Below are 25,837 nucleotides of genomic sequence, written 5' to 3' on the forward strand. Positions count from 1 at the left end.
TGTTGTAATCTCTGCTATTAAACGCAAGTGGAGCTTTGCATAGCCTGGAATCAGACTGGAATAAACTTAAGGCTGATGGTGGAACTATATGCTTTCTGTCTTCTGCTATTAGTCCATTTATATGTTGTAGTAGGTTTTGTGGGGATCGTTATACATGAATTTAAACTAAACAGTGTGATGCTGTCTTTAACAGTATGATACAATAGGTAGTCTACTATAGGCACAGATTGGATGTATTTTCAATGGAGAATTACCATTTCTTATGTAATTTAATCAAGGGTGATGCTTAATCTACAGAATATGCTCTGATTTTGGTTTGGATAGATCTGTTTCCTAGTATATCCCTATAGCACTTAGGAGCTGTGTATGAGGACATATGACAAACAAATATTTTGTTTATTCCAGCTGGAATTATAGAATCCTTTGTGCAAGTTATTGCAATAGACCAAGAGATGATTTAAAATACCACATTGTCATTTTGTCACTTAGAAAAACAAGGTTCTAGAGGCTTCTGCTCTGTATTTCAGTGACTAAGGCGAAACTTGCATTACTGTGTTGATTGTAAATTTCCATAATTTTTCCCAGTGTTATTATTATTATTATTCATATTATTAATTTTGAAACAACATATAGGTCTAAAATTTACACAAAGTAATAAAGGAAAACTGAGAGAGAGAGAGATAAATGAATAAATAAAAGACAGTGGCCCAGAAGTGTAAAATATATTAAAGATTCCTGGACATTGGTGGGCAGACAGGTTATCCTTACAGGATGGAAGTCAGCTGGGGCCACCTCGTTTCGTGAGTGGTACGAGGAGATGGGCAGGGTGGCAGCTTGGGAAGAGTTGTCATATAGAAGGCTAGGCAACATGGATATGTTCATCAGGAGGTGGGGCAGCTATTTGGCCTTTTTGGAGGGCTCTCGGGGAGGGACAGTTTAGGGAGATGTGTTGTTTTAAATGTGTATGTTGTAGCCTTTTTGTTTTTGAACTTTGAACTTTGAACTTTTGAACTTAAAATGTATTTCTAAATATTTTCTTCTGTTTTATTGTTTGTGTCTTTGTCAATTGTATTTGACCACTGGGGTATCTGTTTGTGTTGGGTGGTGGGGTGGTTAATGTTCGGGAGGAAGGGTTGTAAATAATATAATGTGATTCCATATGTTCTTTTATATATATATATATATATATATATATATATATATATATATATATATATATATATATATATGTGTGTTATATGGAATCAATAAACCTTTAATAACAAAAAAAAAAAAAAAAATTTCCTGGACATTTCTCCACTGGACAAATAGTTTTTGGAATAATCAAAATGCAAAAAAGTATACAGAAAACATAATCCTCATGTATAACATTGTCATACATTGTCAGTACACACTGTAAGTACCTGTATATGTGTTTATGTGTTAGATGGGTGCCTGAAAGCTCTGTCACTTTGTCCTGACTAGAATTCCATATCCATGTGGCATTATCTCTGTCCCATGTGCTCTGGAAGAAGCTGTCGAACTCCCTAGGAGGGCAACAGGCCAACCAGCTATGGTCACAGAATCAATCATTCATTGTATTGAAAGACCTCCACTTAGTAAGAACATCTACAGACTATTAAGAGAATTAAGTGAGTTCAGGGCTGTTGCTGGTCATCATTACAGTGAAAACAAATCTGAAGTTAAAGTATAAAACAAGGGTTGACAATTTGACATTTAGTCTTAGAAAATGCATGAAAAATCGTCTAACCCCCATACTTTATATGCAAATATGTGTAGCTTTCGAATAAATCTTAAAATAATGGTTACTTCAGACCCTGTATAATCACAGAACAGGTTGGCAAGGCCCAATCATGACATATGCAGTCACTTCAAAAAGTAGCAGAGGCAAGCAAGAGACCTTTTAGTGTGATTGTAGTGTAACTTTTAAAGGGATAGTTCGCCCAAGTCCTAATTTTCTGTGAATGTTTCCTGAGGTTAACATTTTTTTATGGAATAATACTTTGAAATGTCCTTTGGGATAGTTCTTCATGTAAAGATCCCTCTACCCATCCTCTGTTAAGAGAAAGAAAAGATGCAAATCGATTCTTACACCTAATGGGCTCTGCTCATCTGGGTTTGCCCCTAGCCTGTGCCTATGCCATTATAACTGATGGAAGTGGCATTCAAACAGTGAGAAGTAAGTTACTTCACTCCCAGCCAGAGTATTAGCTGATGCTGTGTAATGTTCCATAGTCCTTTATTTAAGCTCTCAGTTTTGTCCCCCCTGGAGTCTTGATTTCACAGGCAGGAATTGTCTGCAGTACACTTCCATTAATGGGGCTTTTGCTGGGGCAAATCCAAGCTGAAAGTTCTGCCTGGGGAAATGAATCTGTGATTGTGGCTTTTCTAATGCAGTTTGTGTTGACTGTCTCAGTGACATCCTCATTACTGAGCACACACTCTGTGTCTCTGTGTGTCTGAGTTTTTATAGTTTTGAAAATGTCACTAGTTTTTATTTTTTATTTCATTTTATATTTTGATTTTTAGTTTCAGGGAAATGACAAGTTTTAGTTTGATTTAGTTTCTGTATTATTTTTAGTTAGCAATGCTTGTAACACAGTACCACTAAATGTACTATCTGCCTATAAAGACACACGATATTATTAGAACATTTTAAGATTATGTGATTGGTTGTTTTACATGTCACTTCATGTTTGATTGGATGTTTTTTTTTACTTCCAATGTTTATACAAAAGCTGAAATACAAAAGTATTTAGGGGCCAAGCACTGAAAGTGCTTAGGCACCTACTGTATTCATTAGTGTTCTTCTTATTATTCTTCCACCATTTTAGTCTATGGCAGCCCATAGAAATGTACATAGGAAAGCTATGAAATTTGGGACACTGATAGAGAACACTCTGAATTGTAACTGAACCAAATTTGGGGTCTCTAACTCCAAGGCTGTAGCGCCACCAACTATTCAAAATGTCACTTAGGTTTATGCTCATAACTTTTGAACCATAAGGCCAAGAATCAAAATATTTTTTTTCTCTGACACCTTGACTCATGGCGAAGTTGAGTAAATATAAATAGCTGATAAATAGCTATTTTTGCTTATAACTTCTGTATAGTTTGACCTAAAATTATGAAGCTGCTCTCTTTAGATTCCTTGGGGCATACTGAGTTGAACGAACCCAATTTTTCAATGTCGGCCATTTTGGGCGTCTATCGTTTTGAATTTTGTCGTAAAATGCTGTATTTTAAAAACACCTTGGTGTACCATTACGAAACTCAGTATGCATCATCAGCACTATGCCCTAAGGGTACCTGTAAAGTTTTGGGCCAGTGGCACCTTGTGGTCAAAAGTATAATGAAATGTATAAAAATTATTATAACATTTGATTATTTTGGCCTGTCGTCCTGTCACTGGTCTCTAAAGATTCCTTCGGTCATGCCGAATATGCCGATACCAAATTTGCCATAGTTTGCCATACTTCCTCTCCGCCATTTTGAATTTAATTGAAAACCTATGTTTTCGAACTCCTCCTAGGCTGTAAGTCTGATTTTTCACAAGGAAATTTGTTGTGTATCATCTAGGGACACCCACGACAAAATGTTATCAAAAGCTTTTCGATAGACAAAGCGGTTCGCGAATAAGGCACCAACAAATTTGATGGCAAGTCGCCAAAAAGCACCTGAGGCTGTATCTCTGCAACACTTTGCCGTATGACCACACCTTGACCTCACCATGCAAGCTTGGTGACTGTTAGTGATGGGAAGATCGGATCATTTTACTGACTTGAATCTTTGAGTAAAATGAACGAATCTTTATTCAAGTCATTTCGTTCATTTGAGCAGAATTAAATTAAAATGTTACATTTTCAATAGCCAAATCCCCCCCAACACGTCTACTTACGCAAACTTTTGATTATAGTCCCAATAAGGAAAAATGTATAATGCAGCCAAGGACAAATGATGAAAAACAGAATTGATTAGTTCACCTCTGGATTGAATCTTCTTGTCCAAGTCATTCGTTCTTCTGACTCGGACCAGAAGACTCGAGAGGTGAACTAATCATTTCTGTTTCCTGTGTGAGCAATGCTGCTTTTCATGGTCATAATCAGTGATGTCCAGTGACACTTTCGTACATGCCATATGTCGGAGCACTTGGCCCCGCAATTGCTGCTTGCAGCTACATTTTTATCTGTAATTTTAGTGTGTTTTCATTAACATTTGTAGTTTTATCTAATTTTTGTTCTTTTTGCAAACTTAAGTTTTTAGCTTTGTTACGATTTTTTTTTCACAGCTTGTTTTTGTCTTCATAATACTTTTTTTTTTAACGTTAATATTCTTGATGTATATTTTTGCAAGTGGATAAGCAGCATTTGTTCGTCAATGTGTATGTGTGTGTGTCAGATCACTGAAGGTCTCTCAATGCTTTAGTGCAATGGGCAATTAGAGCAGAAAAGTGCTGGCACTTCCAGCCTGTCTGTCTGCCTAATTATGGCTACACACACATACCACATTGACTGATGTGCTGTTTTCTGTGGTTCAGGGACAGAGTGCATGAAAATTCGCTCATTAAAACATGCGCGTGCTCACACAAACTCTGTATGATCAGTCCATTAATTACACTGCTAATTCAGAAGAATTGTTCACCCCCAAAAAATGTATTCTGTCATTGTTTAATCACCCTCATGCCTTTCAAAACCCAACTTTTTTTCTTCTGTGGAACATGAAAGGATATGATTTGTAGAATGTCAGTGCTGCTCTCCTCCATGCTATGAAAGACCAGAGCCAGCCATAGCAAGATATTCAGTAATTAACAACTTAATTTCAGTCCCTTTCTCACACAAAGCTATAGTATGTCTTCAGAAGACTTAGAATATATATATATATATATATATATTATTATATCTTTTATTATGCCTTTTTGTCATTTTTGGAGCTTGACAGCCCTGGTCCTTTTTTACTTTCATTGTATTGAACAGAGCAGCATGAGCAATTTTCAAGACTTTTGGTGAACTATCACTTTAAATTACACTGGTCCTTGTTTTTGGAAGGGTGCCAGTAAGATCTTGGCCAATAAGCTGTTGACAGTAGCATTATGGAAGAAGGCAAGCAATGCACACACCCATATTTACACAAAAAAGTGAGTCAAAACACCAATTCAGGGGCAGCTGAACTACAGTTCAAGCCAACCCTTACCTGGAGTTCACAGTCCAGAGCAGGTTGTCTGCTTCTTAAGCATTCACATGGGTTCATATTTAGATGAAGTCATCACTTTTCTTATATGAGGGTCTTTCATAGCTTATTTTGTCTGCACTAGTCAGTATTTGAGCTCTACGGTATGTAAAGGCTAAATTAAGTGTTTTATACTGCTGTATTGTCAGTGAATATAGCATTGTATGCAACAACAGCTATGATTGTTATGATGTTTATGTCACTGAAATAGTAAATGGTGGTTGTGTATGTTGGTTGAGCTTTATGTCTGAATACATATTGAAATTAGATGGATCGGTTATTGCTTGTTCTCTCTCTCTCTCTCTCTCTCTCTCTCTCTCTCTCTCTGTGTGTGTGTGTGTGTGTGTGTGTGTGTGTGTTTCAATGTGAGCAGAGAGTTTTGCAAGCTCTAAGCAATTATTTAATAAACTAATTCAAGGTCACTTATCAAATATGAGCCAATTTGTGACATTGATCATGTTAACTACTTTGTACATTCAGCCAAGCATTCAGTCGCATTCCAAAAAGCTCTTTGAAACATTCTCAAATCATGCTGGATTAACATGAAAAATATTATATTTAATCAGAAAAGTCTAAAATATGTACAAGCTCTAGTGGTCTCTGGCTTTTGGACCCTATAGTACATATACATGTACAGTGTACATATAAACACTCACTGAGCACTTTATTAGGAACACTATGGTCCTAATAATGTGCTCGGCATGGTCTTCTGCTGTTGTGGCCCATCCGCCTCAAGGTTCGACATGTTGTGCATTCTGAGATGCTATTTTGCTTACTACAATTGTACAGAGTGGTTATCTGAGTTACCGTAGCCTTTCTGTCAGCTCAAACCAGTCTGGCCATTCTCCGTTGACCTCTCTCATCAACAAGGAGTTTCCGTCCGCAGAACTGCCGCTCACTGGATGTTTTTTGTTTTTGGTGCCATTCTGATTAAACTCTAAAGACTGTTGTGTGTGAAAATCCCAGGAGATCAGCAATTACAGAAATACTCAAACCAGCCCTTATGGCACCAACAATCATGTCACGGTTGAAATCACTTAGATCATATTTTTCCCAATTCTGATGGTTGATGTGAACATTAACTGAAGCTCCTGACCTGTACCTGCCTGATTTTATCCATTGCACTGCTGCCACATGATTGGCTGATTAGATAATCGCATGAAAAGTAGGTGTACAGGTGTTCCTAATAAAGTGTTCAGTGAGTGTACATATACATATACATGTAAATATACATATACACTCAACGAACAAGCACAGAACATTTTAGCATAGTTTAATTGCAGTTAATGGCTAAATATGTAACACTAATTAAATTACATAAGAACTTCATAAATTAGTTAAATTATTTCACGTTTCAAATGAGCAAATCATTAAAATATAAATGCAGCCAGCGCTAAAGAGTGCTACTGTAGAAGGCATTGTGTTGGGTCACGATAAAATAAATCCATTGAAATGTGCTGTTTGATGTGGGCTGTTTAATTTAAAACTGTATTGTAATGAAAATCAGGGGGAGAGAGACAGAGACAAGAGGACAGGGAATTAATCTCCTTGGTGATAATTTTAACCCCTCCCCGCAGCCCCCCGGTGACGCAGCAGTCCGTGTGTGCGAGCGAGAGCGGACCCACGAGGTGCTGCTTCCTCAGAGGACAACGTCACCCAGATCTCCCCCCTCCCTCATCTCCTCCTCCTCTTCAACCAGGAGGTAAGCAGCCACACACTCACTCTCACATGCATCCAGTGCTTCAGAGTGCGCACACCCTTTCTCTCTGCCTCTCTCTCTCTCTCTCTCTGTCTCTCACACACACTATTTCTCACTCCTGTCATTCTGTCTTGCTTGTGATCTGTCCAGCCCTGTCACTTTATTTTTATCTCTCATCGCCCCAAAGTCATTGTCTCTCATGCTCAATCACATACACATACGTTTGAGGATGTGCTGCATTGCTGTGTGCTCTTTCCTGTGGAGCCGTTTGGCTTCTGAGGGATCCTAAACCAGAGGCTGAACGCAGAACGGGGAGTGTCAGGCTGCCGTTTCCTGTGTTGCGGAGCTCTCCCCTGGCAGGGCTGAGCCAGCAGACTCCCTGATCCTCCAGGTCAATGTGGTAAGCCGGTGCCAATGCCGATATGGGCAGCAGGCGTGCAGTGGCCCTGGACCCGCGCCTGGATGGCAGGTTGATGCCGGCTGCTCTAGTGGAACAGGAGGAAGATGAGGATGAGGACGAGTCCTCCGACACCAGCAGCGGAGACCGAGCTACTGTGCCCACCTTTGACGTGCCGTATTTCCGTTACATTGATGAGGAGGGCACGGAGGAAGAGGGCGAGGAGGAAGGCTGGTGCTGCAGTCACTCGCTGTCCTCCATCGAAGAGGAGGACTCCAGTGACTCTTCTGTCTCCCGTAGGTACGCCGCGGTGCCCGCCACCCCTGAGAAGGTTCTGGAGCTCCTACTGGGCCACCTGAGGCTGGACGGAGAACAGAGGAACCCGCAGAGCAGAGAGAGAGGTGAGCCGCCAACTTTCACCTCAGCTGTGACCGATAAATGACTCATGATACAGTGTGCATGTCAGATCAGTGGTTACTGTTGTTGGTGTATAGTGTTTGTTCACTATAGAGGTGTGGAACAGGGTTATGTATCAACATGATCTCATTTGTTTGATCGTCATGCTCTCAGCTACAGTAGGACTTTAACAGCTACAGTATATTCCGAATTTGAATTAGGTACCTGGACTGTTCAAAACCAGCTTTCAGTCTGATAAATAATAAGCACTGCAGAAATAATTTACATAAACAATATTTTTGTCCAGTAAAAACATCTAAACATTCTTAAAACAAGACCTATTTAACTAAAACGCAATATTACATTTCTTAAAAAGACTTGTTTTCAGAGAATATATCTTGCATTAAGCTTATTTGACTTACCCCATAAAAGAAACACTGTTTGCCAATGGGGTAATGCAAATAAATTTAATTCAAGATATATTCTCTGTCTTATTATCTCACACTATTTTGCTTCTCAAGTAAATTTATCTTGTTCAAAGGATGCCTAGGTAGTTTTACTGGAAAAGTCAACAATTTAGAATGATTAAGAAAATGTTTTATTGCAGGGTGGAAATTCTAAAACTATAAGCAGCTTGAATCTTGAGTCAGTGAAACAGAAAAAAACTGTGCACTGTGTTTAGCAATAACATCTATCGACATTGTCACCTGCCGTGAATTTCAAAAATTTTGTGGCATATGTTCCAAACAGCAGTACGATTCCCGGATTTGTCATTGTGCTGTAGTGGTTAATGACCTGAAAGTGGTGATCTGCTTTTAGCCAGTGCCTGCCTGTGTGTTTTCCTGCTGGTACTGAGTTATTCTCCCCTGCTTGCTTCAATGCCCTGCCATCATGGATGGCACGCTCTGCGTTTAGCTGTCTACAACTAAAATTATCATTATTAATAAACGTGAACATAATCATGATTGCACATTTAATAAGAAACACAAAAAAATGTTTTAGTTTGATAAGTTCATTAAAGTAACTTAAAGAATTTAGTAGTAATAACTATACAATAAATGAACATTTACATTACATTTTAGAATGTTAGATCGTGTCATTTTAGTTGTGTTTCAAATGGAAATATTGGATTTTTAGGTTTTAAATGTTGATTTAAGTCATCTCTTGGAATATCAGAATGCAAACAAAACCATTTCCACCCCCCCCCCCCCCCCCCATAATAGCATTAGAATAGAATAGATTGTATACATGTGAAAAATGTATAACTTTGTCCATAAATCATAGAGGTCCAGGCTTTAAAGCCATTGATTTCACTTTTTTTCAGTTGTAAGAATTACCTCAGGTTAGACCATGAATTGCTTGTTATTGAGTAGGTCAATGTCACTTAGTTTTTTTTATAAAAATAAACCATAGCATTATGTTATGAAAAAAAAAAAGAAAGTAGCCTAGACACATTTATAATCTAGAATTTAAATGACTTTTTTTATAATAAAAACTAAGTAGACTTCTCCTTCCCCTTTTATAGTTTAATATGAATCTTAATATGGAAATTAATTCAAATCATACCTGTTACTTATTTAGTGATGCTACAGTCTGTTTAAAGTGATCCAGTATTTCAACTCTATTGTCATGACAACGTAACACAGGTAAAACATAAATCCCGGAAACTTTCGCATAATGTAATTTATGCTTTGGCTTGGAGTTTTCAGTTTTCCTTATTGTCTTCTGTTTTTGAACAAGCCGTTGTGTTATCCTGTCTATAATCAGATGGAGGGAGAAGATGTTATGGAAGATGTTACAGCGCATATCCATAACGGCGCATGTTATGGATATGCGCCGTCTGAACAGAATAACCTCCCTTCAAAAACAGCTGCTTCATGTTTGACATGCTAGAGTAGCAGAACTGCAGCCGGCCAAACATGCTCGCTTCAGTGTGGTTATGGACTGCGGTCCATTCTGACGAGTGATTTTGATCTCACCATGGCGTTTCGTGTAAAAGCCCCTCTCATTTCTGTTCCACGAGTGCTATTGAAGTCTTGCACCTGCCCGGAACCGATGTTAAGTCTGTGAATAAGTTTAAATTCTACTCTGTAATGCCAGCTCATGCATTGTCAGTTATCAGTTATGTTATTGTCTCTATTGAGATGGGTCACTCAAAACAAACAAGAACTTTCATAGTGCCAAAGAGACGCAGTGTTTACTTTCTTATGGCTGTCTCTGCATTGTAAGCTGGGATAGGAGAAAGTATTTTAACACCAAAAAAGTTACATATTTCAGCTTTAAAAATTTTAATCATTTAACATTTGAAAACCTAAAATTCTTCAATGATCATAGCAAAACCATACTGGGGTCAGATCTGTGCCACATGAGGTAAAATTATGGTAATATGGCAAATATCTAAAGCATTCAATATGCTTAGACATGTTTTCTGGGGATACAAAGATAGGTTATAAATAATCAGTCTACAAGACTCCATTCCTGATTTTCCAGCAGGGGTGTTTGTTGTACAACTACTGATTTAGACTCCCCAAAGGAAACGGAGTATCTCTGTAGCCCCAAAGCCGTTGTTCCTGGGTCAGATATGGAGTGGAATGTCAAGATTATTAAGCATCCAGAGGATTCATAATTATATTTTGAATCTGTTTTTGGACAAAGATACTAAGTCACACATGTGCAAACCTTTTGAATGTAGTATGAATGTACTCTGGTTCTTACTCAGAATTGCAGACGTAGTGTTAGATATAAAGCTCAATATAAATTCTCTCAGACTAGATTAGAGGAATGAATGAGTGTTCTTTCCCCTCTGAAAAAAAGCCTGACTCTGCTGTGGCTGTTCCCCCTCCCTGTACAGGGCTGAGGCAGTCCAGCGGAGTGAGTTCTAACCTCATTAAAGGCATTGATAGCTAATCGCTACAGTTCAGCTCTGCTCTCTGTGTGGAGCACAGAATCTGTCTGCTCAAATCCTGCACTGCTGTGGTTCTTCTATGTGCTTTCAGTGCAATTACAGCATTCTCATCAACTACTTAACAGAATGAGCAGATACTACAGTAGCTGTAAGTTCCACGACACCACTCTAATTAACAAAAAAAAAATAACATTTATCATGAATGGATATATAGTGTATACTGTATGTTTGTTATGTACATGAGTTTTAAAGGACATTTAACTAAAAATTTTGAATTATGTCATCATTTACCCACCCTCATGTTGTTCCAAACCCGTACGACTTATTCACTTCTGTGGAACACAAAAGTAGATATTAGGCAGAATGTTCACACTGCTCCCTTCCTTTAAATAAAAGTGAATGTGAGACCAGAGGCAGTCAAAGGCACCATAAAAGCATCTTAAAAGTAGTTCATACAATTTATAGGGTATATTCAAAGTCTTCTGAGGCCATTTTAACATTTCTGCTTGGAACAGACTGAAATTTGAGTTTTTTTCTTTTAAAATCTTGCCTTGAAAATCTTGCTTGATAACTGTGGTCACCATTCACATTCATTGTATAGAAAAGAACAGCTTGGAGATTCTGCAAAATAACTCCTTTTGTGTTCCACGTTGGAAATAAAGACATATGGGTTTTGAAAGATATGAAGGATTTAAATTTTCTGGTTAACTTTTCCTTTAACAGCTTTGTGCGTATGAAGTACAAAGTGTAATCTTATAATTACCACCATTCTGTTGAAAGAAATCTTCCTACTAAGAAACCAAAGATTTGTAGGTGTTGTCAGCGTTTACAGTGATATATTAGGCAGAAAAAGGCCAACATGATCTATGAACTGTCAGAAGAAGTAGCTTCACTCCTAAGTGCCTGGTGAGTTCTATTCTGCTGGGAGGGTTTTGTCCACACTTTAAAGCTATTATGGCTGAAATGGTGTGACAGATAATAAATTATATCAAAATATGTTTTTTGATGCACCACAGTTGCATTGCCCAGGTGACCCATGTATACTTACTGTAATTGCTTTGTGTGCATTTGTTTGTATTGTGTGTTCTTGTTGTGAACAGAAAGAAAGACCTAGAGAAACAAAGAATGAATCAGACAGACAGAAGGAGAGACCGAGTTTCCCAGAGGACAGGTCTCGAGGGGTACGAGGCTTGCCAGTGTATTATGTGGGGTTGTCATGCTTGCACACTCCTCATATGTATTTGGAGTTTAGGGGGCGAGTATTGATTTCATACAGCTTCTGACGGGTCCATCAGCTGATCCCATATGAATTCCGTGTTTACATCCTGCAGGACAGGCAGCTTCTGCACACAAAGGGATTTAAATGTTTGTTTTTTAAGGTATGAAGCCAAAGGGAAGCGTGCAGTAAAAGTATTGATTCGTTTATGAAGAGCAGAGGTTGTTTTATTGTTTTGCCAAATAAAAGGTACCCAGCCATCTGTATCTCCCTGCAGAGTTGAAGCTCCCGGCATGCATTCTCAGTGCTAATACAAAAAGCAATAAACAGTTGGAGAAATAGAAAAATAGTATATGCTTAGTAGCGGTTTCGTACATTTTGTTATTTTTGTGCCTGTGTTTCAATGGATGATTATCCTTGCTAAATAAAATAAAAAATAAGCTGGTTTGCTGGTTTTAGCTGGTCTCCAAAGATGGTTTACAGGTCAGGCTGGGACACCTGCTAAGACCAAATAGACCAGTTGAAGACTAGTTCGTCCAGGCTGGGAGACCAGCTACCTCATCTTAAACCAGATAAGACCAGCAACCCATATTAGGCTGGTTTAAGTTGTTTTTCAGCAAGGATAAAATGATTCTATTATCAAACATACACTACGTGACCAAAAGTATGTGACACCCCCTTCTAATAAAAAGGTTTGGTTAATTCAGCTACACCCATTACACCAACAGGGAGTCTTGGGTAAGTTACTAAAAAAATAGTAATCTACTACAAATTATGAATTATTTCCTCTTAAATTGTAATCAGATTACTTTACTTTTTCAATGAATTAATTAGTAATCACATTACCAGTTACTTTACTTTTAAGTTACTTTCTAAAACACAATTCAAAAGAATGTCTATATTTCTTCCTTGTTCATTGTTACACACAAGTCATACACTCAACACCTTACATTTCTCCTTCACAATGACTCGTTATGGGGCCATAATTTATATATTCTACATAAATAATATATTAGAAATAAGCATAACCCTATAATGTACTAAAAAGTAAATAAATTAATTGAAAGTCAGTAACTGTAATCGGATTATAAAAACTTAAAAGGTAATGCATTACACTACTTTTTTAAATAAAAGGTAATTATATTACTGTAACTAATTCATTTGTAATTGGATTACAACCAGTACTGCCAACAGGTTAGTAAAATCAAGCATACAGCCATGAAATATTCTTTGACAAACATTTAAAATACAATGGGGGTGTACAAAAGCCCCTTTGAACACAATGGTCCTATGCAGAAAACAAGGTCCATAAAGAAATGATTTACTGAGGCTGGTGTGAAAGAACTTCAGTGGCCTGCACAAAGCCCAGACCTGAGCCACATTGAACACCTTTGGGATGGATTGAAACACTGACTGTGAGACAGACCACATCACCCAACATTAGTGCTTGACCTCACCAATGATCTTGTGTCTGAATGGGAGCAAATCCCTGCAGCCATGTTCCAACATCTAGTAGAAAGCCTTCCCAGAAGAGTGAAAGCTGTCATAGCAGCAAAGGGAGGACCAACTCCCTATTAATGTCAATGGTTTTGTAATCACATGTTCAGCAAGCACATGTGGTTATGGTGTTTGGGTGTCCACATACTTTTGACCATGTAGTGTATGCAGAAAGAGTCATAAGTGAAATTTTACAATGTAACGTCTCTGTTACTAATGTAACCTCTATTCCCTGATGTAGGGAATGAGACATTGTTTCGATGTATTGACACTAGGGGTTCGCTCTTGAGAGCCCCAATCACCTCTGATTTATTCAGAAAAGGCCAGTGAGAATTGGCGAGTGGAATTTGCATGCCACTCTCCGCCCCAGACATACGGGTATAAAAGGAGATGGAGATGGCGTGCACCACTCATTCAGATTTGTGCTGAGGAGCCGAGAGAGAGAGTCCCGGCCATGTCAGCGGTCGGTTCAGCGCTGTGGCAGGAGAGACACAACGTCTCGTTCCCTCCATCAGAGAACGGAGGTTACATTAGTAACCGAGATGTTCGCTATCTGTCACTCACTCGACGTTGTGTCGATGTAGTGACACTAGGGTTCCCTATACTAAACGCCACAGGCGCTGAACCATGTTACGAGGTATGGTGGAGTGGACACGGACAAGCTGCTGCATGCCTCACAGTGAGTGCTCGACCACGTCGTGACCTTCCAGTGTGTCAGGTAAGGCGCCTCTCTGGTCCCGTTAAGGGTGGGAGGAGAGCACTTACCAGAGGAGGCTACAGGCGGTGGCCTTTCCTGATTTCCGTATTAAGCAATTTCCCGCCGAGCACCTGATAGAATAGTGCTGGGGAAGTGCTCTTCCCTCTCCTGGAGAGACCACATCCTACCGGAGAGAGGTTAACATGTGGAGAATACCTTACATGGACTTATTGACCAGGAAGTTCGCATATGGAACGAAATCTATGGAGAGGGTACGCAGCCACAGTGGCTGTGACAGAAAACACAGGGTTCACCGACAGGGAAACCGAACAGTGGAAATACATCATACGGGATTACCGAGGGGAGAATCACCACGTATGGAGCACTGAGCCCAAGTACATGGGCTCACCTGAAAGGGACATACCATGAGTACCAGGCCTGATGGTGTTACTCCTCTGCCAAGTTCATCACTGGACAGTGCTTAAGAAATCGAGAAGGCGTCCCGTGTTCACCAGTTATGGGGAACTGTTATGGACAAGACAGCGCACATTATCACCTCGAGAGGGGAAAGGCGCTAATGCAAGCGATGCACCCAACCGGCTGCCCGACCTTTACCTGTTGGTACCCAGTAACACTCGGGCCGAAATCAGTTCTATGCGGTGGTTGTAGAACCTTGCAAATGTATTGGGTGAAGCCCAACCCACTGCTCTGCATATGTCTTTTAGAGAGGCGCAACTCACCAGTGCCCAGGAGGATGCAACACCTCTGGTGGAGTGCGCCCAAACTCCCATGGGGCACGGAAGGTCTTGCGATTGGTAAGCCAAAGATATGGCATCCACAATCCAATGGGCCAGCCTCTGTTTGGAGACAGCCTTCCCCTTCTGCTGTCCTCCAAAACAGACAAAGCTGCTCTGAGCATCTAAAGCTTTCCGTGCGGTCCAGATAGATGTGCAGGGCGTGAACTGGACACAACAACAATAAGGTCGGGTCTTCCTCCTCTGAAGGGAGCGCTTGCAGGTTCACCACTTGATCCCGAAAGGGAGTGGTGGGAATTTTGGGCATGTAACCGGGCCGGGGTCTCAAAATCACGTGAGAGTATCCCGGCACAAACTCCAGGCATTCGCTGGTGACAGAGAGCGCCTGCAGTGCCTGCAGGTCCCCAACTCTCTTGATAGAGGTGAGCGCTACCAGGAGGGCCGTCTTCAGAGACAGAATGCTGAGCTCAGCCTCCTCTAGGGGCTCAAATTGGGCTCTCTGTAAGGCCGACAGGACCACAGATAGATTCCAAGAGGGAATCGTGCGCGGTCTAGGAGGATTCAACCTCCTCGCGTCCCTGAGGAACCTGATGATCAGGTCGTGCTGCCGCCAGTGTATCGTGTATACACTTTCAGGGTGGAGGGAGACAGCCGTCTCTCCAGCCTCTCCTGTAAGAAGGACGAAACAGACCCGACCGTGCACCTCTGTGGATCTTCCCCATGGGAAGAACACTAGTTCACGAAAAGACGCCTCTTCAGATCATTCAGCCACCTCGTGGAGGGGGCTCTGGCCTGAGTGATCGTGTCTATCACCGTTCGCACCCATCCAGGAGCCAGATGTGGAAGTTCCAGAGGTCTGGCCACGGGTGCCGGATTGTGCCCTGCCCCTGAATAAGAAGGTCCCACCTCAGGGGAATACGCCAGGGAGGGACTACTGCCAGGAGCATCAGGTCTGAGAACCAAGTCTGGTTGGGCCTGTACGGCGCAACCATCAGGACTTGCTCCCCATCCTCCCTGACTTTGCACAATTAGAATTAGAATACCTTTATTGTCATTGCACAACTGTACAATGAAATGTAGTGCTTCTCCTCAGTGGTACACACATACATGAAAACATACATACAACAAATAAAGACAAAAGGGTATAAAAATATACAAAACTATAAAAAGCAGTAGTATTATTGCACAACCCTGTAACTTATAATGTGTAGTCTCCTTATTAATTAGAATTAATTATTTGATGGTGCTCGGATAAAAACTGTTCAAGAGTCTGGAGGTGTGTGTCTTAAGAGACCGATAGCACCTTCCAGATGGCAGCAAAATGAAGAGGTGGTTGCCGGGGTGAGAATATTCCTTTATTATGTTTCTGGCCCGACCTAAACATCTGGTTTTGTAAATATCCTCAAGTGAAGGCAACTGTGATCCGGTGATTTTCTGTGCTGAGTTGATGACTCCCTGCAGAGCTTTTTTCTTTGCCACAGTGCAACCAGCATACCACACCAGGATGCCGTAAGTTAGTATGGTTTTGACAGAACAGTGGTAAAAGTTCACAAGCAACTGCTGGGACAGATTGGTTTTCCTCAATTTCTACAGGAAGTACAGCCGCTGCTGTGCCTTCTTCACCAGAGATGTTGTGTTTACCATCCATGTGAGTTCCTGGGAGATGTGTGTGCTGAGAAATGTAAAGGTGGTTACCCTCTCCACCATTTCTCCCCTGATGTACAGAGGGGCAGCTTCCTCCTCCTGTTTTCTGAAATTAATAATGAGCTCCTTTGTCTTGGAGGTGTTAAGTGCCAGGTTGTTATTTATGCACCATTCTGAAAGTTCAGCAACCTCCTCCCTATAGGCAGACTCATCCCCATTTAATATTAGCCCCACCCCAGTGGTGTCGTCTGCAAACTTAATTATTGAATTTGTGCTATGGGTTGGTGTACAGTCGTGGGTGTAGAGTGAGTAGAGGAGAGGACTCAGCACACAACCTTGTGGAGCTCCAGTGCTGAGTGTCAGAGTGGAGGAGTAGCCCCAGCCTGATGGTCTGTGTTCGGTTTGTTAAAAAGTCCTTAATCCATATGCATATGTAGTCACTGACACCCAGGTTGAGCAGTTTGGTTAACATTATGCTGGGGATGATTGTATTAAATGCAGAACTAAAGTCCACAAACAGCATCCTCACAGATGTTCCTGGGTGCTCCAAATCACAGTGTGAAGAGCTGTGTTGATGACATCATCTGTTGACCTGTTGTCTCTATATGCAAACTGGTGTTGATTTAATGTGTCTTAGAACTAGCCTTTAAAAACACTTCATCCCAGTGGAAGTGAGAGCCACTGGTCTGTAATCATTAAGGCTGCTGATAGCTGTCTTCTTTGGGACAGGCACGATGGTGGCAGACTTGAGGGAATTGGGGACAGTGCACGTTGACAAGGAGAGGTTAAAGATGTTGCAAAATACCTCCACCAGCTGATCTGCACAATCTCTGAGTGCCCTACCCGGAATACCATCCGGGCCGGCGGCCTTCCTGGGATTGACACTACAGAGCACTTTCCTGACATCAGCTGTGGCGACAGAAGTTGCCAGGCTGTCAGTAGATGGTCGCAGTGCAGACCCGGTCTCATCCATCATGACTTCAAATCAGGCGAAGAAGTGGTTTAATTCCTCCACTAATGAGTCGCTGTTGCTGGTGGTGATTGGGTCTTTACTGCATTTATAGTTTGTGAGGTGCTGGATACCTTGCCATACTCGTCGTGGGTCTCCATTACTGAAGTGTCCTTCAATTTTCTGCCTGTAAGCTGCTTTTGCCTCCTTAATGCCTCTCTTCAGGTTGGACCTGGCTGAACTATACAGCTCATCATTACCAGACCTGAAGGCTAAGTCACGGTCTCTCAGCTGAAGCTTAATGTCTCATGTCATCCATGGTTTGTTGTTCGGATAACATCTAATGTGTTTCTCAATAGTGACATTATCAATGCAAAACTGTAGGTAGGACAGGACAGTCAATGTGTAGTCTTCTATGTTTTGTTGTGCAAATAAATCCCAATGAGTTTGCCCAAAAAGGTCCTGAAGTTGGGTGGAAGCCCCCTCAGGCCAAGTCCTTATGGTTCTCACAGATGGCTTTATTTTCTGATGAGAGGTTTGTATACAGGGGTGATAAAGGGATAGAAGGTTGGACTGACCCAGGTGAGGGAGAGTAGTGACTTTGTATCCATCTATCCATATTACTGTAAACATGATCCAAAACATTCTGTCCTCTCATAGGACACGTCACATTGGTAAAATTTAGGGGGTACATTTTTCAGGTTAGCTTGATTAAAATCTCCAGCTATGATAAAAATCCCATCAGGGTAAGCAGTCTGCAGTTTGTTAATGGCTAACAACAAAATGTCCAGTGCTAGCTTGGTATTGGCGCTTGTTGATATATATATACAGCCATAACAGTAACAACCGTGAACTCCCATAGCAGGTAAAAACCAGCATCTCAGGGTTACGTACTCTAATTGTGGCGAACAGTGTCTGTCTGTGATGGTAGTATTTGTACACCACTTATTATTAGAGAAGATGCACAGCCCCCCACCCTTGCTCTTACCGGAGACACTTCCTGTCGGCCCAATGCGCTGTGTGGCCTGCTTGCGCAATAGCTTCATCCGGGAAACCCCGAGTGGAGCCAGGTCTCCGATATTATCATGATCGAGCAGTCTTTCATGTCTGCGCAACGAGGCTCACTGGGGAAAATGCATACTTGCACAGACACCGAGGCCAGCTGTGTGCCAAGGCATCTGTGCTGAGGGGAGCCTCGGTTAGAGAGTACCAAAGAGGGCAATGAGAGGACTCTCAGGAGGCGAACAGGTCCACCTGCGCCTCCCTGAATCTCTCCCAAATTAGCTGAACTACGTGGGGGTGGAGTCTCCACTCTCCACGGAGCGTCACCTGTCACGAGAGCACATCTGCTGCACGATTGAGGTCACACGGGATGTGAGTGGCTCGTAGAGACTTCAACGTCTGCTGACTCCAAAGGAGGAGGCAGTGGGTGAGTTGCAACATGCAACGTGAGCGTACACTGCCCTGGTGGTTTATGTATGCCACGGTCGCTGTGTTGTCCATCCAGACCAACACATGCTTGCCCTGAATCAATGACTGAAGCCTCTGCAGGGCCAGCGATACTGCCAGCAACTCTAGGCAGTTGATATACCATTGCAGGAGGGGCCCCGTCCAGAGCCCTGACACTGCCTGTCCGTTGCACACGGCGCCCCAGCATGAATTCGGGGCATCTTTCATGACAATGACATGCCTCGAGGCCTGCTCTAAGGGAGGGGAAATGCCAGGTCTGACCAAGGGCTGAAGGTGTGGTGGCACCCTATTGTGATTATCACACGCTGGGTGCCGTGGCGCCATGCCCACCTTGGGACTCGAGTCTGTAGCCAGTGCTGATGTGGTCTCATATGCATCAACCCGAGGGGAAGTACCGCCGCCGAGGATGCCATATGCCCCAGGAGCCTCTGAAATTGTTTTAGTGGCACCACTGTCCTCCGCCTGAAGGATTTCAGGCAGGCCAGCACTGACTGTGCACACTCGCTTGTTCCAGCTCCATGTCAAGAAAAGATATGCTTTTTACAGGGGAGAGCTTGCTCTTCTCCCGGTTGACCTGAAGCCCCAGTCGGTCAAGGTGCTGAAGCACAAGGTCCCTGTGCACACACAATAGATCTTGCGAGTGAGCTAGGATCAGCCAGTTGTCAAGATAATTGAGGATGCAAATGCCCTTCTCCCTTAGGGGGGTCAGGGAAGCCTCTGTGACTTTGGTAAAGATGCAAGGGGACAGGGACAGAACGAAGGGGAGGACCTTGTACTGGTACGCTCGCCCCTCGATGGCAAACTGAAGAAACGGTCTGTGTCGAGGAAGTACGCGTCCTTCAGGTCAATGGCTGCGAACCAATACTGATGCTGCTCTGACGCCAGGATTCGCTTCTGCGTCAGCATCTTGAATGGAAGCCTGTGTAAGGCCCTGTTCAAGGTACGCAGATCCAGAATTTGGCGCAGCCTACCCCCTCTCTTGGGCACAATAAAATAAGGGCTGTAGAAGCCCTTGTGCGTCTCGGCTAGAGGGACGGCTCTATCGCTCCCTTCGCCAGAACGAGTCAGTTAGCTTTGAAGCCATATGTGTTTTCCCAAAAGCTGACCAAATTAACCTATTGCAGATTAATGCAATAAAAATTAACAGTCATTCTCTTAAATAATGTTGCACTACACATTTTGTCCATTCAAATTCTCTCTAGAATAAGAATATCACTATACCAATGTTCAAGTGATTTCATGGGGTCTTTTAAAATCTAGAAATTGCAAACTAAAACTGTGACTTTCGAAGTTGCTCAAGTCAATCATCTGTCATTCCCTCTCATTAAGTGTAACAGTCAAATTTTTTCCTGCATGCTCTGCTTCCTTGCATGCATCTGTCAATATCATAAGCAGCTGACTAGATATATGCCTGCAAGCCATGAACTGCAGAATCCCTCAGCTGTCCATCACAGCATCAGCCAGCTGCTTATTTGACCTCCAGTGTCTGCCTCTGTCATTGAGGTGCTCATTAATGCTAAGTTTTTTTCACATTTGTTTTCGAGTCAAGCTTAGTCTGACGTTTCCTCTAGTGCAGGAGGAAGAACTTGAGAGAGCTTGTACAAAGAGAACACAGCTAGACCTACTTTTTCACTTTGAGTGCAAAAACAAACAAAACATTGGTTCTGCCATCATCTTAGCAATTTTCATCCACATTTTGCTGGAATTGTTTGCAAAACAACTTCCTATCTAATGAGATTTAGAATGAAATCTGTTAAGCTTCCAGATGTCTCAGTATTCATAATGATTTAATGTGGCATCTTCTCAGGATCTACATGCAACTTGATTCTGAAACTCAATCTCAAACCCAGGTCACATTTAACCCTAAATAAATAAATATAGATTTTCATAATAAAATAAAAGTGCAATTTTTTGGACCATTAAGATTTTTTTTGCATCGACAATATATAAATACACTTTCACTTTCAGCCTAAATTAATTTATTAACCTAATGGGTCTGGACATTTTATTATTATGTATTTATATTTTTTAATAATTGTATTATTCTTAATGGTTATTCTTATTAGATTCTTATTACTTTAATAAAGTCATGCTTTACGGCATTGCAGAAAAATACTGTAATACCATAATAATAATAAAAAAAACAACCATCTAAATAAGTATAAATTAAAAGCAGTACAACAACTACTACCATGATGAATAAATCATTTACAATTAAAATTTTCAGTCTACACTCTTTGTCATGGTCAGTTCAGTAGTTTGCTAGACATAGGATTATCATAAAGTAAAAAACTGTATTTCCCATGGAAGTCAAGCATGTCTAATCCTTTGCTGGTGTGGCACTTCTTTATGGCAGAGGGGCATTCTGAGGTTCTCTTCTAGGAAAAGTGGCACCTGGTGCTGCAGCAAAGTCCTTCATTTTTCAGATAATGAAAAAATAATCCTGTTTTAGTGGTAGCAAAAGAAAATGATCTTGTGCTGGAGAAGAAATGAAATAGTGAAGAGTAGGTCAGGTTTATCTGCAACTGCAGAGAGCAAGTGTTAATGAGAATGGCTCTGCAAATTAGTGCTTATGTGTGTGCGTTTTTGCATGTAGCTGCACGTTAGAATATTGAATGAGCATTGCTAATTTAACACTTCTTCGAGCATTGTGCTGTTGTACTGAACATTGGCACGTCTGTCATTAGGCTGTAGGCATGAGGCTGCAGGAAATCACAGTCATGCTGACATTTAATTAATCAGCACAAATGAGGGGATGATATTGCTTTTATACAACAATTTGTAACAGTTATGGAATGGAGGAAGCTGGGGCCGGCTTGACAAAACACATAGACATTTATTGTTGCACTTTTCAGCAGTACACAAAAGGTTTGCTTTACAGCAACAACACACTGACACTCAGATACACAAAGACAGCTTCATGCGCCTCTCTCTCTCGTCTGCCGCTGTCTCCTTTCCTCAAATACTCCCGTCGCCCCTCACTGGAACGCGAGACCGGTGTGGCACACAGGTGGAGCTCATTCACCACTTATCTTCCCGGCCTCGCTCTGCCCAGACGCCACTCGGTCCCGCCCTACTTGCCACACAGTTCTATAAACATGAAGTCAATACTGAGTAACTTACATTTTAGACAAGTTATTTAGTTTATTTCAGTCATGAAAACTCTCAGAATACATTTAAAGTGCTGCTGCTGCACAATTAGTGACACATTCAATCCCTTTGAAACAGCTCTAGACCTGTGGTGCTGGGGAGGAGGAGGGTTTCAGAGAGAGAACATAGCATGCTGCAGTGAAACCGGCTTACCTGCAAACAACAAATTTGAGTTAGTTTAGGTTAAGACAGACAGGTTTGGCTGCACTATGCTCATATTTAGAGAAAAAGGAATGAGGAAATTTTTATAGTCCCTTTTTTAATCTAATTCGACTAAATAATCATAAAGCTTTGAAGTAATTTTTCTAAGTTTCCGTGTTTGGTAGTTGCTGTGTTTTGCCTTTAAGGCAGTATTAAACAAAATTAGAGCATAACGATGCATCCTTGCAATATAGGTGGATGTATCTAGTTTTGTAATACTGTGCCATTTGCTTGCACTGTAGACAAGGTGTGACTCTGGAGTGTAAGTGTTTAGTGGGGCTGAGGCTTTTTTCCTGTTAAAGATATTTGGTATCAGTTTCAGGGCGTCATTTTGCGGTGTTTGTTATGTAAACCTTTCTTGTCTGTCAGTGAGCAAGCACCATTGGCTGCGGTGTGTACAGCTGCGCTCTGCAGATTACCATAATGTTGCAAGCGGTTCAGTAGAGCAGAAAGCACAAAGCTCAGGGAAGTAAGTGTGAAACTAAGGAGGAATTTACAACAGTGCCAATGCAGCACACTCACACTGCAGCCAGCAGGAAGAGTGGCACTAATAGGATTTACAGCTTAAGGAGGAATCCTTCAGTCACTATACACTGCTCCACAAAACACTCACTCATTCATTATTCTCTCATTCTCTCGCTCTCTCCTTCCCCCCTATTTTGCTTTGGGTTGCATAATCAGTCTATTTTACTGTTAATTAATGTCAAAGTGACTCTGAGAAATGACTGTAGTATAAGTACTACGGCTCTGTTTAATCGCTGTTTCAGGCATCCACAAAAACGACATTTATAATAGCAAACATGTTACTTATTACTTAGTCCTTTGAATTAGTCTAATATATATAAAATCACTACTGTATCTTCTCTGATCTTATTTCTGAAAGTGTACAGTGACCCCAAAAATTATTTGAACATTTAAGCCACACTTTAAAATGGTTGCATGTCATTGGATTAGATACCAACATATCAAACCAAGTGGCATTTATTTTAAAGTTACATAGCACAAGCACACTTTTCAATCAAAGCATTTAACAAAAATATATATTTTTTTAGGTGTTAATATTGAAAAGTATATGTATTATTTTATCATTTAAGGCATTTTGGACACTTTCTTGATGTCAGACATAAGTGGAACATGACCATAATTAATGTGATGAACTACATCTGTGAAACACAACATTAAGTGAACCTCAATGTGGTTGCATTTGTTGTAAAGACTTGTCTGTTCTGTAAGCTGTCTAAATTATTCACAATGTTGGTTTGAGGGACAAATCTGATCAATTTCATTACAAATTTGTATTTGATTTTGCCTATAACGTCCATTGATCCTTAGTAGATTGAGTAGATTGATTTATTTTATTTTTGCATTTTAGCATGTTTAATGAATGTACGTAATATTTCCTCTGTGTCTAATTATGAGCCATTTTCTCAAATAAAGAATATAACTTGTTCAGTTAACGGTGCCTTGCAATAAGTCACCCTGCAAATAATTCATTTTGTGAATCTCACGCTGTATATATAATATCTTGAAAGACATCTAGATCAATTTGTTTCAACTGTGTTGATGACATGTGGTAACTTGCAAGGTTACTAAATGCATTGGAAAACCTTTACAGTGTTTGGTGCATTCCAAACCGGCGCCCATATGATATGATAAAGTACAAATATGATAAAGCGTGAGTCTCTATAAGGGATGTCTATTGAGTTTGCCCCCCTGAATGAGGTTAAGCAGAATATTATTAATCCTCAACATTGTTACATTTGTTGGAAGGTGTCCAGAATGACCAGAAGCTTTCTAAATTATTCACAAGCCAAAAATGGATTATGATATGATAAGGGATTCAGAGGCTACAATGTAGAGATTCAGTCGACGTGTAGATAAGATGATAGTATTGATTGATGTCTGTGAGAGCATATGCTTAAATTTAGGTTCCCACAGAGCAAATTATAGCAGAATGAGGAGTGAATGCACATCAGTCATTATGAGCTCTCTCTTTTTTCCATTTTCCAGTAATGTCCCTCTCTTTTTTCCATTCTCCTCTTCTTGTTCACTAGCAATATGTAAATGCAACATAAGTTGAGTTTCAAAGAAAGCTCATAGGATTTCAAGCTCATAGGATTTTAAACAGTTAAAAAATGAAATTTTAGTCAGAATGTTAAGGACTGACAGCCTTGGTCACCATTGTTGTCACAATCAGGGACATAAAACTGAAAAAAGCAGTTCTATCATTGAATGCAGCTACAAAGCTCAGCTTGCAAACCATACCGTCATCTGATTGGATATTAAATGCCAGTCATTAATAGAGTACTTCACAATGAGTTTATGTGAATTGTTCATCTATCAAGTCTTGTTACCCTTATATGAAATAATTGAACCATAAATAGTCAGTGCATATAATATGCTCTGCATTATGAACACCACAACATTGACAAGCATGATAAATCATGTAATGAATGACTAATAAATTCCTCTGCATCTTTTCCAAATGTAATCCTTTTAGCATAAGTTTATACAACCTGTGTTTTAAGTTTAGGTCTATTACTGTTCACAGAGCAAATGTTCTGTCTGTCTGCCTGGCAGATAAGGATTGCCTTCATCACTGCTTATTGGGATTAAAAACATTACCAGTCTTGTTCAAGGACACCACGCACTGAGCGTGTTTTCCTTCAGTCATACTTCCAGAGTAAGATGATGTGTGAACAGCATCGGCAGAGAATGCTTCCAGGCAGACACAACTCTAATTAAAGTGGAGCAAGAGCAAAATGTGATAATGCAAGAGACGAGAAACAGAGACAGAGAGAGAGAGAGAGAGAGAGAGAGAGAGAGAGAAAAGGAGGTCAGGGAAAAAGAGGGAGTAGATGAAAACAAACATGCACATTAAACTGCTTGTTGTGTTTGATTCAGCCATGCTGAATTTTTCATGACACTACACTCAATGGAGTCTTTCTGTTTACGATCTTAATGTGGCTGCAGTCATTTGCATTATAAAAAGATCAATCTTTAAATCTTTCAAATGTTCTGCATTTTTATATGTTTCTCAGTCCAGATTGGCATTGTCCTCTAAAACTCTTTTCTATGTCAAAGTTTGCATGAATCTGTGTCAATTTTTCATTTTAATATAGGTAATCATCAACATAGGCTTATTACAGTAAAATGTCTAATGCGTATTGCATGTTCTGTTCATTTTCAGAGAATCTGTTGGATGACTTCCTGCTCACGTACCCTGTGTTCATGTCCACCAGTGACCTGTGCCAAGCATTACTTGCACAATATCCTTTATTTACATTAATACTGATGCTGCAATTAATTTCTACCTATATTTGAACAAAGTATATTGTAAATATGCACTACCTTTCTGGAATCACTATGAATTAAAGGAATATTTTAATTAAAAATGAAAAGTCTGCTATTACACTCATTTATTTAAAATAGTATGTATGACTTTCTTCTGCAAACAAAAAAGGAAGAATTTTTAAGGATGTCCCGTTCTCTGATTTTATTACAATGGCAGAGACTCACTTTAAAGTTTAAAAAAGTACCCAAAGGTGTAATAAAAGTAGTCCATGTGGCACGTGGATCATATTCCAAGTCTTCTGAAGGCATACAATAGGTTTAAGTGAGAAACTTAAGTTTTT

The 25,837-nt window shown here is 40.6% G+C and overlaps 1 protein-coding gene across 1 annotated transcript in view; it reads left to right on the forward strand.

The window, feature by feature from the left end:
- LOC127454341 (rap guanine nucleotide exchange factor 5-like) overlaps positions 1-25,837 on the forward strand; it is an 84,200-nt gene that overhangs the window by 38,508 nt on the left and 19,855 nt on the right. Inside the window, exons 10-12 of the mRNA XM_051721472.1 lie at positions 6,804-6,928; positions 7,623-7,723; positions 25,393-25,471. Of these exons, the coding sequence (XP_051577432.1) occupies positions 6,804-6,928; positions 7,623-7,723; positions 25,393-25,471 (305 nt within the window). The remainder of the gene's footprint in view (positions 1-6,803; positions 6,929-7,622; positions 7,724-25,392; positions 25,472-25,837) is intronic.

This window comes from Myxocyprinus asiaticus, chromosome 16 (genome assembly GCF_019703515.2).
Source record: "Myxocyprinus asiaticus isolate MX2 ecotype Aquarium Trade chromosome 16, UBuf_Myxa_2, whole genome shotgun sequence".
Lineage (NCBI taxonomy): Eukaryota > Metazoa > Chordata > Actinopteri > Cypriniformes > Catostomidae > Myxocyprinus > Myxocyprinus asiaticus.